General features: G+C 38.2%; 1 protein-coding gene across 7 annotated transcripts in view; it reads right to left on the bottom strand.

Annotated features, from left to right (window-relative positions):
- CFAP299 (cilia and flagella associated protein 299) overlaps positions 1 to 17062 on the bottom strand; it is a 667873-nt gene that overhangs the window by 543834 nt on the left and 106977 nt on the right. For 2 of the 7 annotated variants that reach the window (XM_071093562.1, XM_071093563.1), the window contains exon 2: positions 12253 to 12365. The exons of the other annotated variants lie outside the window; for them this stretch is intronic. In XM_071093562.1, the coding sequence (XP_070949663.1) occupies positions 12253 to 12332 (80 nt within the window). In that variant the 5' untranslated portion in view covers positions 12333 to 12365. The remainder of the gene's footprint in view (positions 1 to 12252; positions 12366 to 17062) is intronic. 7 annotated transcript variants of the gene reach the window in all.

The following is a 17062-nucleotide window of genomic DNA, read 5'->3' as shown; positions in this document are numbered from 1 at the left end:
TGCATCTCTATTTAAAATCAGTTTTAACTTTAAAAATGAAATGTTGCAGACTTTTGTGGATAATGAAGAGTGGGTCCAGCTGGCAGAGCTTGCATGTTTGCGCATGTGAGGTTATGCATGGAGTAATAATATTTCTTACTTATAGGAAAACATGACTTCAGTGAACTTCCCCTCTGTCTAGTATAATGTTATGGACTGAATTGTGGGCCCCAAAATTCATAGGTTGAAGCTCTAACCACCAGTGTGACTTTATTTAGAGATAGGGCCTTTAGGGAGGAAATTATGTTTAAATAAGGTCATAAGGTTGGGACTCTAATCTGATAGGACTAGTGCCAATTTTAGAAAAGATCATGTGAAGTCACAGCAAGAAGACAGCCATCTATAAGCCAGGAAGAAGGTCTCACCAAAAACGAGCCCTAACTGCACCTTGAACTTGGACATCTATGCATCAGAACTGTACAAAAATAAATCTGTTACTTAAGTTACCCAGACTGTGTAGTATTTTGTTGCAGCAGCCCAGACAGACTAATACACATAATATATGAAGAACTGGAAGGACCTAGGATCATGTCAACTAAATATTTATATATAATCACATTAATATCATTTTTTATTCATAAAATTCTTCACAGATGATCCTTTGGTGATATGTTCTTTCTTCATATAATTTTGCAGCATTCATTCTTAATTGACTCATTCTCATGATAGTGTTTTTTAAAATAACCATTTGCTATAGGTGATTTTTAAAGTATTTCTTTTCTTGAGTGTTTAGGCTAATGTTTCCTTTGTTTTATAAAAGTTTTGATAAGTCCTGTGTTAAAAAGACATTAAACTGTAAATGATGAGTTGATGGGTGCTGACGAGTTGATGGGTGCGGCACACCAACATGGCACAAGTATACATATGTAACAAACCTGCACGTTATGCACATGTACCCTAGAACTTAAAGTATAATAATAATAATAATAATAAAAAATATGGGCTATGAGCAAAAAAAAAAAAATTAAACTTTTTAAAAGGTCATTTTATTCAGATTGAATGTTGCCAAGAAATAGGCTTTAGAGTTTTCTTCTGTCCCACTCACTGTTTTGGAGGAGCAGGCAATTTCTTTTCAAATATTTGCAACTACAAAACAAGATGATGTTCACAGTTCTCATTCTACTTCCAGTTTCATTTGGGTATTCATCTAGTCCTGCTCTGTTCTCCTGAGGGGTCAACTTCTCCTGTCCTTCCTTTACTATTTCATTGTCCAATATTCTAGACTGAAGTAATATGATATATTTTTAAATCCCCTAAAATTTCCCCTATGTGCTATTATTAGGACTTTGTCAATCATTGAGAAAAAAAAAATTAGAAAGAGGAAGAAGTTTTGCTGGGTAATAGACTGATGAAGGCCCTTTGGGACATGTTGAATTTGAAGCATCTCCAGATCACCCATCTCTGGATCATGTGGTTTGGTAAACAGATCTGAAGCTGGGCAGAGGTTTGAGCTGTTGTAAACTGGAAAAGCAAGGGTGGGATGAGATCACTTAGAGTGTATGAAGAGAGATGAAAGCAAATGAGTATGATTGGCAATTAATAGGTAAATAGACGGGGGTGGGGAAGGGATAGGGAGGTAAAACCCAAACTATATGTCAGAGAAACATATTTGGGTAGAGGTGGGGAGTGACAACAAAATTGTATTTGTCAGAGAAAGACCTGGGGAGTGCTGGTTTAGCTTTTTATTAACTACAAAGTCGTTGTTGACCTTAGCAAGAACAGCTTAGTGGGGCAATGCAGACATAAGTCTAGCTGTGGTGGGTAGAGAAGTAGAGTACTATAGACCACTCTGCCAGATAGGTTGCTCATGAAAGGAAGATAAATACAGCAGGAGCTAGAGGAGTATAAAGGTAGAGGGAGGTTTATTTACTTGATTTATTTTTTAATAAGAAGAGAATTGACTGACTATATACTAAGTATCAGTGAAAAGGAAGATCCTGAAAATACAAGAGAGAAAATGCATTTATCTTCTCATTGGAGACAATGGTTTTGAACACCCGTTTGTCTTGTACTGCACTACATGCTGGGGATCCAAGATTGGATTACATTAGCATGGTTACTGACCTGTGGGAATCCCAGGATGGTCAAAGGTTTTAGATTGGTAAATGAGATTACAATCCAAGCGGAGTCATAAACCTCAAGAAGGAGGAGAATCAGTTCCTCCATGGAACTGGGGTAAAGTGGTTATGATGAACACAGACATGTTTGTAGATGGAGGGAAGTGGGCAGGAGTTTGAGGAAGTTCATACTTCAAGGTCTTTTCTAATTCTGTGATATAGGATGCAAATCCATATGTCCAAGTGAGGAAGTTCATAGTGAAGTGTAAAATAGTAATTGAAGAAAATGAGAAAAGGAAGCATTATGAAATACAGGATGATCCCTGAATATAACTGGTAAACCAGTTAAAGTTTGTAAACCAAAAATAAAATTCTAAACACCTCAACCACCTGACTGGACCACTGCCTTATCCAAGGGCATTCTAAAGTAAACCTGAAAAACTAGTTCAGGTCATAATGGGAATGGGTGCTCAGACATGCCTTATTATACATTGTTCCCTTGGGAATTCAGGAGCAGATGACCAGCAATTAACACTAAAACAGAGACCTTAAGGCTGACCAAACACTCCTAAGCAATAAGATACCAACATGACAGACAGCAGGCCCTGAAAGAAATCCAAGTATTTTACCCCAAAATATATATCTTTGACATATTTTGAAAATGGCCCTGCAAAGCTGTCTCTTGTGGGGAAAATCTACATTCTGTAGAGAACCTCCTTCCTTTTCCAGCTCTCTTCTTTGATCCAAGAGAGAATTAACTAAGAGTCTGGTATCTTTTTAGCTCTACTAAGAGCTCTAAAGCCTGCTACTCAGAGGCTTCACCTGCATGAAAAGACGAAAATATTGGTCTCCACAGCCCCTTATATTAATCTAGACATTCCTTTCTATTGATTCCAGGTCTTTAGATAATAACTCTTTCAACCAATTGCGAATTGGAAAATCTCTGAATCTATCTATGACCTGGAAGCCCTTCCCACCTTTCTGGACCAAACCAATGTACACCTTACAGGCATTAATTGATGCCATATGTCTCCCTAAAACGTAAAAAAATCAAGCTATAGCCTGACCACCTTGGGCACGTATTTTCAGGATTTCCTGGGGCTGTGTTATGAGCCATTGGCCATTCATATTTGGTTCAGAATAAATCTCTTCAAATATTTTACAGAGTTTTACTTTTTACTTCAGCAAGTTGAAGGTGGTAGATTTTGGGCCAAATCCAGATAATCGTGTGAATTTCTCTTGTATATTCAATGGCAAAACAAATATGAAAGAGAAAAGGCAAAGAATTGGATTTATCTTTGGTTACAATAATACTAGCTACACTAACAAACTTAGAAACATCAGCAGTTAAACAAAACAGAGTATTATTTCTTACTCAAAAAAAAAGTCATCAATTAGGAATGGGACTGATTCCATGAAGGCAGTTAGGAAGCCAAATTAGTGAAGCTTTGCTTTAACTATCTTCAACATGCAACTTTCATGAACATTTTGGGTGATGTCATTCAGCAGATGAGGGGAGAAGGTGGAGGGTCAGGCCAAAGGTTGATAGCACATATCACTTTTAAAAAATGTCACCCCAAAATATGTAATATTTGTTTGACATACTTTAAGATAGCTATTCAGAGTCTAAAAACACAAGAATAGCTAAAAGGTTGCCTTTTGTGAAGATTTGCATCTGTAGAGAAAAATCTGCACTGGTGAAATAAACAGCCAAGCTTTCCCTGGCACACCGGCTCCCCCTACCCCAAACTCCAGTGTCCAGATATAGGAAAGATTGACTTGTGGAAGAGAGAGAATGACAGTCAGACACTTTCAGGGGTCTTACAGAAACGTACGCTTTCTGAGCGCTGCTACCTGTGAGGTTTCATCTGCAAAACAAAACTGCCTTTGCCAGCTAAGGCCTCTCTTCTTCTCTCTCTCCCATCACTTGTCTTGCCATGCTTCAAGCCCCCATTCTTTCCATAACCTCAAGATGGTATAAAAACATCAACCATCTGGTTCTTTAAATTTTTCTATTTTGTATAACTCCCGTACACACCTGTGCATATTAATAAACTTTTTTATGGCTTTTTCTATTAACCTGCCTTTTGTCAGGGATTTTCAGTGCAACTTTAGAGGGCAAAAGGCAAGTTTTTCCTTGGCCTCTACAGTTTTGGTGCTGTGAGCAACACAATCACAACCACCCTGCTCTTCTGGAAGCCACAGTCAAGGGAACTCTGGACCTGACAAGCTGGCAGAAGGGTAAGATTTCATACCAGTTAGATTTCCAGATGTCTGCTTATGGAATCTGGTTGAGCTGTTGGTAAAAATCAGTTTGTCTGTTTTTTTCTTCTTTACCAAGTTTAATATTGTTAGTGGCAGTTAATTTGTACAGGTCTACAGCAACCTGAATTCTCGCCTCGTCAGAAGAAAGAATATGACTGAGGGGCATAAGGCAAAAGGAGAGACCAAGGCAAATTGTAGAGCAGGAGTGAAAGTTTATTTAAAATGCGTAGAGAAGGAATGAAAGGAAGTAAAGTACACTCGGAAGAGGCCAAGTGGGTGACTTGAGACATCAAGTGCACTGTTTTACCTTTGATGTGAGGTTTTGCATGTTGGCATACTTCCGGGGTCTTGCATCCCTTCTCCCCTGCTTCCTCCCTTGTGGTGGGCTGCCTGCATGTGCAGTGGCTATCAGTAGCGCCGGGGAGGGGAGCATACAAGTGTGTTTACTGGAGCTGTATGCACGCTCGCTTGAGGCGTTCTTCCCTTATCAGTCAAATGTTCCTAGAAGGTCATATACCAGTTAAAGTCCACCATTTTGCTTCTTAATGTGCATGCTTGAGCTCACTCGCCCAACTCCTGAGATCTTATCAGGAAAAGCTGCCGATAACCAGTTTCCAGTGCTTTCTATTTGCTGGGAGGCTGCCCTTCCCTGGCACTGGCTATGACCAATTATTATTTTAGGGAGACTGTTAACAACAGCCTAACCATCATCTGATGGTTGCCTGACATTCCTGGTGCGTGTGTGGACAAGCAGCCTCTCTCCTGTGCTGCTCATGGCTGACTAGCTACCTATTATTACAATATCAATGGGAGAAAGGCATTTATACAGACTAGTCTTAGTTATAGCAACTCTGGTGTATTTTCTGGTAAGATTATTCAGATTGTCTAATCCCTTTCCTCCCAGATATAGTATTTTGCTTCTTTGTCTCTGTCTTTCTGTCATAGATAGTATAGATGTATAGTATATATATAATATGTAGACAGATATGACAATAGATATGACATGTCTATTTGTCATAGAGTCTCTCTCATCTTGTTTAATGTCTTCAAGAGACACTTGTGACATAGTGGGAGCACTCTTCCTTGGTCTCCACCATACAGAGGGCATGATTTTTGGATCACATCTGGTGGCCAGTTTGAAAGGACTGAGACACATCAGATATTAAGCAGCACACTTTGCTCATATGTGCCAAATTCTTGGGAGAGTTTGTCTTCATAAGAAGTCTGGCTGGGTGCACTGGCTCATGCTTGTAATTCTAACACTTTGGGAGGCCTAAGTGGGAAGACTGTTTGAGGCCAAGAGTTCAAGATCAGCCTGGGTAACATAGGGAGACCCTATCTCTACAAAAAAAAAAAAAAAATTGTTTTAATTAGCCAAGGCATGGTGATAATGCACCTGTAGTCCTAACTACTAGGGAGGCTGAGGTGGGAGGATCTATTACGCCCAGGAGTTTGAGGTTACAGCGAGCTGTGAGTGCACCACTGCACTCCAGCTGGAGTGATACAGCAAGACCCTGTCTGTAAAATATATTAATTAAAAATTTAAAAATTAAAAAAAAAAAAGAAGTCCCATCCACAGGAAGCTTTCATTGTCTCAACCAGGCTTGCTGCCTGGTTTTAGTCCTGGGGAAGTTCAATCTTAGGAGGGCCTATTCAGTGCCATGGATGAACAGATCTGTTTTTGGGATACTGAAGACACGGAACAAACAAACTGCATCCTTAATGGTCTGTGGCATTTGAAACTTTGCTATTTTAGCCAATTTCTGGGACTGAATTTTTGGGGATATCCTAGAGGGGAAAGCTACATCTTCTGTGCCCATTTTTAAAATGTCACTTACGTCCATAGTATTCTAAACCTGGGAAGTTACCTTTGGGACTTTCCATGCAGAAGTCTTATTTGGCTTGAATCACTAATAATAAAACAAATAAATTGGTTATATTTAAAAGAAAACGTTTTAGAGAGCTCTTGTCTTAACTATCTTATACCTATAAAAAATACACAAAGAATAGAGCCTTAGAAGCTCCCTTGGTGAGATTTTTTTAAAAAGGCAGGAAAATGATTTTTTAAGAAATAAGAATTTTTTTAAGTTAAACACCTTTGTACATTCAAACTACCTGCCTTGGATCCCCTGTAGGATTTGCAAAAAGGCACTCCAGCCTGTATTCCGGTAGCTAGGATTTGGCATGCACCGCAGCCTGGGTTCCATTCCCAGACACGGAACTAGACTCTTTGAGATATAAATCTTTTAACTCAGGAGGAAAAACACACGTTTGTAAAAATTAGTTTGAATTATTTGTTTTAAATGTACATTCATATGACGCTTGAATTTTGGGGGCATCCATTCGTTATTGATCCTTTTCCTTTCCATGAAGAGCTATTGTTTTTCCATTTTTCTCTGAGTCTTTTTTTTTTTTTTCTGGAATATAAAAGGGCTAAAAACTGAACATTCAGAGCTGTGAGAATCAAAGAACTGTTGAAGGATGACAGCACTGGGAGTGACAAGTAAAACTGAGATTCAGATGCCAAAGTTCTTGACAAAAACAAGAGACGGATTAATATACTACAGGATAGAAATGGACGTCAGGAGTTAAGTCTCAAAGTAAAATGCAGGTTTCTACAGGAAAACGCAGAAGTAATGTTTTAGAAAATCAACAGGGAGCTACAAGCCCTGCAAAACATGGGTAAATAAGTAGTCTCTATTGTAGATGTTTCCTAGAAAAAAATGTATCCTTGGCAGAGGGGGTTGGGGAACAGCTAGTTTCAGTTATGGCAAAGGAACTGCATGGAGCATTCCATGAAAAATTAGTGCTATAGTAGCATGTGGTTATAGAAGTCCCGAAAAACATCTTAAAATGCTCCAAAGTCAAGAAGAAACAGGCAAAATAGTGTTGGCTCAGGATGTGTCCGGAATTGGTGGGTTCTTGGTCTCGCTAACTTCAAGAATGAAGCTGCAGACTCTCGCGGAAGAGTGTTACGGTTCTCAAAGATGGTAGTCTGGAGTTTGTTCCTTCAGCTGTTCATATGTGTCTGCAGTTTCTTCCTTCTGGTGGGTTCAAGGTCTCACTGACTAGACTTTTGCCCTGAGTGTTACAGCTCTTAAAGGTAGCGCGTCTGGAATTGTTCGTTCTTCCTGGTGGGTTCGTGGTCTCAGCTGGCTTCAGAAGTGAAGCTGCAGACCCTCAAGGTGAGTGTTACAGCTCACAAAGGCGGCATGGACCCAAAGAGTGGGCAGCAACAAGATTTATGGCAAAAAGCCAGAAAACAAAGCTTCCAGAGCTTGGAAGGGGACCCTACCAGATAATCGCTGGCTGGCTCTGCAGCCTACTTTTATTCCCTTATCTGGCCCCAGCCACATTCTGATGATTGGTCCATTTTACAGAACTGATTGGTCCATTTTACAGAGAGCTGATTGGTCCGTTTTGACAGAGTGCTGATTGGTGCATTTACAATCCCTGAGCTAGACACAGAGTGCTAATTGGTGCATTTACAATCCTCTACCTAGACATAAAAGTTCTCCAAGTCCCCACTAGATTAGCTAGATACAGAGTACTGATTGGTGTATTTACAAACCCTGAGCTAGACACAGAGTGCTGATTGGTGTATTTACGAACCCTGAGCTAGACACAGAGTGCTGACTGGTGTATTTACAAACCTTGAGCTAGACACAGAGTGCTGATTGGTGTATTTGCAATCCCTTAGCTAGACAAAAAAGTTCTCCAAGTCCCCACCAGACTCAGGAGCCCAGCTGGCTTCACCTAGTGGATCCTGCATTGGGGCCACTGGTGGAGCTGTCTGCCAGTCCTGTGCCATGCACCTGTACCCCTCAGCCCCTGGGGGTTGATGGGACCCAGTGCCACGGAGCAGGGGGCGGCACTCATCGGGGAGGCTTGGGCCACGCGGGAGCCCACCGGGGGCTTAAAAGTCACAGATGAATGGCATTTGCTGCCTCCATTCACATGGGCCACGGAAGCAGAGGGCTACTCAGCATCCAAAGCACAGAGTCTGTGATGCATGGCCTCACCCTCCATTCTTAGGCACAGGCTCCCTAGGCCCACTCCACAGAATATTGCTGTGGAGTAGAGATGGATCCCTTGCTACTCAGAAGATCTGACAACTTTCATTCTGATTCAGGAGGAAAATCCGTTCTAGATTTCTCCTTATTTTTTCTAAAAGATGAGGTTAATAATGAATACTTGCAGCATTTTGAAAGGATTAGTTTAGATAACAAATGCCCGTCATGCCAGAGATTATGCATGCATTTTATTCACTCTCTTCCTCCCATTTTGAAAATACTTTCTGGAGATTCAGTTTAATTGGTATCCTTAGAACATCTCTCTTTACTTTCAAAGGTTGAACTGTCCCCTACAGGACTCCAAGCAGAATTCTTGGGAAAATAAATGAGGGGAGGAAAGGCAAAGGACCTAAATGCCTGCTTGAGACATTGGGACCTAAATATCTGCTTGAGACATTGGGGTACAAACGGAATATAGAGGAAACACCCACAGATACTATCTCAACAAATTAACTTACCATATGTTGATATATTTATAGTAAATGAAGTATTAATAGCACTCTAGTTATACAAAAACTATATTAAAAAAGAATATTTCTGATACTTCACCAATCCATTCAAGTGAAAGGATTTGGTGGGTAAAATTTCTGTCACTCCATTTAATTTTACATAAAAAAAGTCAAAAGAATATGTATTTTAACACCATAACAATGATAACCTATTTGACTCTCTTCCCCACTTAAGGAAATTACCAAAAACAACTTTCCAACATGGCTCAATAATAATTTCAGGTTGATGCTATTAGGATGTAGGCTAATAACAAAGATACTTATTCAACTTCCCATATGATTTTTTGTTGTGGAAAATGCTGCCTGTGGATCATCAATTACTGTAATTCTTGTCCTTCAATTTGGTGGTTAATGGAATAGTTTATTTATACCCTACTTCAAAGTTGTATTTGAAGTGGCTACATTTTGGCATAGTGCAAACTATTTGTGCTGTAAAAGTCTTCCATTTTTACATGTTCTAATGGTCTCTTTAATAATATAAATATTACTACTACCTATTTGCAGACAAAAACATCTGCATTAAAAAAGAAGCATTTGGAATGACTGATCTCCTCCTCCTCAAAATACTTTCCTCTCTTGGTATCCACAACACCATAGCCTTTGGTCTTCCCAGCTAAACCGTCTCTGGCTCTGCCAGTTAGCTCTTCCTCTTCAATCAAACTTCTATGCATTGGAGTGTTACAGGATTCATTCCCTGGAACTCTTTTCTATTTTATTCATTCACATGATTACACGCATGACTCACAGATTAATGTCTTCAACCCAGACCTCTCCACTGAACTCCAACATGGTTATCCAACTGCCCTCCGCATCTCCACTTGGATTTCTTCATGGTATCTCAAACTTGCTACATCTAAAATACGAACTCCAGTTTCCAATCCTCCATGTATCCTTCTTTCATGGTCTATTTCATCCTCTAGGTACTCAGGTAAAACAAAGTCATCCTTGAGTCATCTTCTTCCTCATAAATCATATTCAAACCATCAGAAAATTCTTCCTGTTCTATCTTCAAAATATACCTAGGACCCAGACATTCCTCAGCACTTCCACTGTTATCATCCTAGCCCAAGCGAAACTGCCCCTTGCTTGGCTTATTACAAAGCTTCTCACTGCTCTCCTTGCTTGCCTTCTTATTCTCACTACAAACTATTCTTATTATAGCCAGAGGGAGATCCCTTTATTTCAGATTATCTGGTCACTCTTCCAAGCAAAGCCCTCCAATGTCTTCATATCCCAAAAGTGGAAGGTACATTATATCTTGCCATGAAGCTGCTCCACTCCCTTTATTTCTCTGGCCTCATTTTCTTTAAATCATCCCACTCCAGCCACACTCTCCTCCTTGCTGTGTCCAAGCATGGGGTTTGGCTTTTCCTAACTATTCTCATGGCTTGCTACCTCAGTTCATTAAGCTTTTTGTTCAAATGTCATCTTCTAAATAAGGCCTTTCTTGATCATCCTCTTTAAGACTACAACCCCACCTAGCATCACCTTATCTCCTTTTCCTGCTTTATTTTTCTTCAAAGAATTTGTGACCATCTATCATAGCATATCTTTTTGTTATTTCTTTATTGTCTACCTTCCCCAACTAAAACATAAGCGCTGTGGATACAGGGATTTTTTTGTATGTTTTGATCACTACTGTATTCCTTGGTGCTTAATGACAGATCAATAGTAGGTGCTCAATCAATACTAGATAATGAATGGGAAGAGCACGATTTATTAACATGCGAGTCATTGAATATTATAAACTGGTGACTGCCAAAATTCTTATCTGAAAATATTAACTTGAAAACCTTAAAGGTATTTTAAGAAGATACATGGTCTCTTGAGCTACATGCTACAAAATGAAATAGGTCACTCAATATGTTGGTTTTTTCACTCTCTACAAATTATCTTCAACTTCACTGTTCTTACTTTTGAATCTGTTCATTGCATCTATCTTTTTATAAATCCTTGTGTGCTCATTTTTGCTCTCAAAGTATTGCTTTGGCATAGTATTCTATCCTAGTTTTTAAGAATATCAAATAAAGTGTAAAAGTAAGGAGTGAAGTGGAGGGAGTTTATTAAAATCCCTAAATAATTTGAATATGTATTAAAAATTCCCATGTAATTTGAATAAGTATCTGTTTCTGTTTCATTTGTGCCTGTGAAACTGCCTTGACTAAAATTATAACAGTGAGAAAATTATGACAGTGAAAGAGACCTGACCTAACTGACTCCATCTTGCTTCTAACCTCCAAGCTGTCCTTGTTCATTCCTGGGTGTAGGAGGAACTAATTTTGGGAGGAACTTAGTTTATAGTTTAACTTTGAAACAAAAATGATAACAGCCCTTTCATGAAACAAACACCATTCTTCCCTGGGGACCAGACTGCCTTTGAAAGCCTAAGAAATTAGCCGCAAGATTAGAAATTATGGCTTAGGAGTTGCACAGCTAGACCCCTCAAGATTTGAAACTTCCTTATTTGCTCCTAGGGGTAATATCATATTGTAAAACCTAAAATTGGTGCTTAAGATATTTTTCAGACCCTGCACTCAGATCAGCTGTCGCCACCCAGATCAATAAACTGGCTCATCTGGTCTTGTGGCCCCTACACAGGAACTGACTTAGTGCAAGAGGCTTCAAGTCCCTATGATTTCATCTCCAATCAGACCAATCAACACTCCCCACTTCCCAATCCCCTACCCACCATGTTATTCTTAAAATCCCCAGTCTCCCAATTTTCAGAAAGACTGATTTCAGTAACAATAAAACTCTAGTGTCCTACACAGCCGGCTCTGTGTGACTTAAATTCTTTCTCTCTTTCAATTCCCCTGTCTTGATAAACTGGCTCTGTCTGGGCAGCAGGCAAGAAAAACCTGCTGAGTGGTTACACCTGTGTGTACATTTATGGGCATTTTTAATGTCTATATTAGGTTTTCTTATGTTTCAATTTCCTCAAATGTCTGCCAAACCTTAGTTATCTTGACATATTCAGGAACAGGGCAATGAAAACCTAATTGTATGGGCATGTGTGTCGGAGTGCTGGTAGGATTTTTTGGTGTTGAACTGGTCCTCATGCCCAAGGACTCCTATATTCCAGAATGTGAGGTCTTTGCTCTGGGCACCAACTTCAATACCAGCTGTCCATGTTCAATCCAGGCAGTCACTTTTTCTGAAGACATGAATCCTCCAATATTTTGCCTAAATGATGTTCGCTGGTAGATATCCTGTTCACCATGTGATTCATAGGATTGTTGTGACCTCTGTCTATAGATTTCTAATGTCCTTGTTTTTCAACTCACGATTCACTTATGCTTTTCATCATACCTGGCATTCCTGAGTCTTGAGCCTCTCCAGGCAGCAAGGAAGATCACCTCCTCCCGGACCCTGGCCACTCTGTCCTGCATCTTTCCAATATCTCTCTCAAAACTGCTTTCTGCCTGCCAGAAAATTGCAAAAATTGTCAACCACTAATGGTCACCTCACATTATCTTCATTATGGAGTGTTTATATATTTTTTAAACCTTGAAACTCAGGGATCTGAGATGGTGAAGGACATAACGACATGTGATCAGCATGCTATCTTGAACCAATAATCTTCTCAGACCTTTAAAGCAACTATAAAGCTAAAATGCTAATAAATTACTAAATGGAAATGTGAGAATCATGCTTGCAAGATGATGATGATTATTATTATTTGATACAGGGTCTCATTCTGTCACCCAGACTGGAGTGCAGTGGTGAGATCTCGGCTCACCACAACCTCCACCTCCCAGGTTCAAGCAATTCTCCTGTGTCGGCCTTCTGAGTAGCTGGGATTACAGGCACACGCCAACAAGCCTAGCTAATTTTTGTATTTTTACTGCAGACAGGGTTTCACCATGTTGGCCAGGCTGGTCTCAAACTCCTGACCTCAAATGATCCACCCACCTCGGCCTCCCAAAGTGCTGGGATTATAGGCGTGAGCCACCATGCCAGGCCACAAGATTATTTTTGAGGGATAATTTGAAGAATGGGTATATGAACAAAAATTAAATTATTTAAAGCATTTGAGAAGCTTGTTAAAATTTAAATTACCATGCCACACTACTAATTAAATTGGGGTTTATAAGACAGGATACATACACACTAAAATTTAAGAAGAAATAAAAGAATGATAAATGAGAACTCATATCTTAGTTTGAGTATTCGTAAAGGGATTTTAAATATCTCTACCTGAATACTCAGAGAAAACTCTGTTGCCTATTAAAAACCAAAATGTAAAAGGTAAAAGGCGAAAGATTTATGCAATCTGAAGTATAATAATAATAAATAATAAATAAATAAAAAGATTTGGATAAAAAATAAATAAATAAATTATCTTTCTAATGCAAAAAAAAAAAAAAAAAGTTCGTGATACACAAGTCCCAATAAACAAAAGCATGATCTTATCCAATATTTTTTATGATTCTAAAACCTTTCCTTAAATATAAAGAAAAGGGATTGATTTCTCATTGCTTACTCGACAGCCCTGCAGAATAATAGGTGAGTGCACATTATGTCAATCATAGGAAACGTGATAATGCTGCAGTTTCTATGAGACTTACTCAGGGTTTAGGTTGACTCTCCTAGTCAGGCATGTTAATAACCTGTGACAATTTTAGTTTCTACTCTGCTCTCAATCCCTATGCAAACACCAGCGGCTGCTTTAAATATTCAAAGTACAAATGCATCATCATGGCCATCTGTTTTTACTCCCATTTCTCATGATGTCTCTGACTTAACTAATGCAAACATCATTTTAAAAGTAATCATCATCAGAGTAGTGTGAATTGTTTTAAGTTAAATTCACATCTCTGAAGATGACTAATGGAAAACATCAATGTGGATGGATGTTTTCATTTGGGGAAATGTGTTATATCCCTTCAAACAAATCCCATAATCTACCCCCACAATTTCTACTGCTTAACAAAGTAATCGAATAAAATATAATAATTTAATTGTATTATGTTTTCAACTTATTGTACCACATTGTTCTCATTCAGCTTGGTTTGACATCCCCTTTAATGTTAACTCTATTAACAATAGTGGCTTTAGCTCCAAAAGGCATTGAATTTCTATCATCTAAAATAAACCAACCATCAGACTATTTTATAACAGTCTTTACCCAAATAGCAGTATGTTAACCTAACTTAACTGGTTCTATACAGGATACCCAAGGCCTTTGCAAACCTAAGACAGCAATAAATTCTCAGAAGAAATTCTAAAAGTAATAATCTTCTCTTTCTCAGAAATGGCAGTAGCCGGAAAAGTCTAATTTGGATTCACATGTCCTATAATTTATTTGGTTGCGTGGCTATCAAGATGAACAAATAAGGAATGCAATGAATACCTGAGGGCCTGTTGGTCTTAACAGAATGATGTAATTGATTGAAAGATACCCAGAGAGCCAGGCAAAGGCTACATGTTCCTTTAATGTAAGTAAAGGATTCAGGTTGCAACATGTAGTTTTCTACATACACCAAATGTGAAGTGGCAGCACTCTGAGGCAGAGGTCAGGCTTCCCTGCCTCCAGGCCCCATAAAACATTCACTATCAGGATAATGTCTCTTTGGGGTGAAGACCTACTGTGACCTTCAGGAAATTACCTTTGTGTTTCTACTGGTGGATTTATACTTTCATTCCCATCAACTCTTCCAAACTCAAGTAATGTGCCTACCCGCCAGTAGCTACAAGTTACAAAGTAACAATCCTAGCACATACCGTAGTGTTTACTATAGGACCTAGTGAAAGTCAGCTTCCCAGGAACAATTTTCTACAAACTAGGCTCAGGTTTTAGATTTAATGGAATCTAAGCTTTCACTGAATAATTATCGGCTCAGTGTTGTCAATTTTAAATTGAGCTCCATCTTGCCAACAGCATAGTTTGTTTAGAGTAATGTGTGAAGGTAAGGAGAAGACTGAATTAATCTAACCCATCTATCATTGTAACTTTCATTTAATTGTGTAAAACAGCCAAAACAGGAAAGGAAATCAATCTATTATGTTGTCAAAAGATGTAAATGAAACTTTAAATCAAGCATTAAGAAACTTAAGTGAATGCAGTTATTTTCAGTAGATAATACCACACTGTGTATTAAACAGAACTGTTTCATTTATCAGTACTAAATAATATAAAAAATCTTTCCTACATTGAGAAAATAAGCTCTACTAATTTTTAATAAGGTCTTATAATGTACTCAAATGCAATGATAGACCCCTATATTTTGAGCTGAATTCTGTCCTCTCAAAATTCATGTGTTTGTTGATGTCCTAACCCCAGAATGTGACCGTACTTGGAGATAGGACATTCAAAGAAGTAATTAAGATTAAATAAAGTCATAAGGGTGGGCTCTGATCCACTCTGACTGGTATCCTCATAACAAGAGAAAATTTGGACACAGAAAGAGATATCAGGTATGTACCTGCACAGAGGAAAGACCACCTGAGGGCACAGCAAGGAGGCAGCCAGCCATCTGCGAGCCAGTGAGAGAGGCCTCAAAGGGACCTGCTGATACCTTGGTCTTGGACTTCCAGCCTCCAAAACCCTAAGAAAATACATTTCTGTTGTTTAAGCCATCCAATCTGTGAGATTTTGTTTGCAGCCCTAGCAAACTAATACCACCCTTATTCACTCAACAGATATTATCTGAATGTGATCACAGGCTGGATGGGTGCTAGCTGCTGGGCTGGGTACAGAGGCTGCTCCTCTCACTCATATGCTCTCTTTCTTTCTCTCTCTCTCTCTCTCTCTCTCTCTCTTTTGCGCGCGCGCGCGCACACACACACACGGTATTAATCCATTGTTTTTTAAATTATTGCCTAACTCTGCTTGAGCAACGAATGTACTTCAGTATAATGTTCTGATTATATTTATTTCATTAAGTTGAAAATAGTATTTTAACAACTGGAATTTTATTATAATCATCAGTTTTTAAAATCTCTTTTAATGTGAAATATAGATCTATGGACAAACTTTGACATATGGGAACATCTCAAATGTTCAGAAATATTGTATTTCTGAATTCCAGAGTTTAAAAAGAACTCTTCATGTAAATCTTGTATGCTTTCCTGCAACCTAACCTAACCTAACCATCAGTGCACAAAGATATTTAGTATTTTTAATATTTCCCTAGTATTTCATTTGTTTCAGGTATTTCTTTACCACTTTAAATATTTTATTCCTAGTACTTTGATTTAGACCTTGTTTGGAACAAATAATGTCCTTTCAAGCATTTCTCTTCAGGGATTCTAAGCAAAGTGATATTAAGTGAGCATAGTTATTACTTCTGTGGAGTCAACCATCTGCAATGAAAACGTTTTGATGTATTAATCTTCTGAATTCATGTTGCCTCGATTATATTTGGCACATATGTCAATGCATTTATTAATGGTACTTTTTGAAAGGGAGAACTTTTCAATTCTCTTTCCTTCTTTGGTCTCAAATACATATATAGACTGGTAAAATTCACAGTTTGCAGTAATATGAGGTATCTTGTTTTGTTTGGTTTACCCCTGGCTTTAGTCATTAATCCCCCACTTAGTTTTTTAAGTCAATTTAACACTGTTGAAAGCAATCTCAAAATAATGTTTGGAAAAATGTTGTGCCAAGATAGATTACTTCGCTCCACTGCCTTACTGCGAAATTTTTCCAAGAAGATAGGACACTTAGGCAGAGGAAAAGAGAAATTACTGGAGTACAAAATAAGTAACTTGAGCTATTTCCCATCACGTAGTTCAATTTGTGACAATGAATTTAATCTTGTGAATTAGATAACTTTCTAGCTTTGAGAAAGAAGTTGTACATTCTGGTGAGAAAATAATATTTATAAATATTAAATAAAATTAAACATAAAGTACTTAAGGAGATTATGGACCTTTCTGGCTTGAGAAAATTAATTTCTTCAAATGTTCTTTTTAGGTTTTGACATTCTTAGAAATGATATGACAGTCATAAAAAATTCAAAAATTAAGTATATGGATAGTAAAATAGAAAATATTAATAAATTATTCAATTCATTATAATTCTGGAAAACTGAGAAAATATAAATGTACTTATAATCATAATTTAAAATGATTTTTAAAAACAAAATTCTTGAATGTATTAAGGCATATAATT

Source organism: Macaca nemestrina, chromosome 3, assembly GCF_043159975.1.
Source record: "Macaca nemestrina isolate mMacNem1 chromosome 3, mMacNem.hap1, whole genome shotgun sequence".
Lineage (NCBI taxonomy): Eukaryota > Metazoa > Chordata > Mammalia > Primates > Cercopithecidae > Macaca > Macaca nemestrina.
This window is presented reverse-complemented; position numbering and strand designations above follow the sequence as displayed.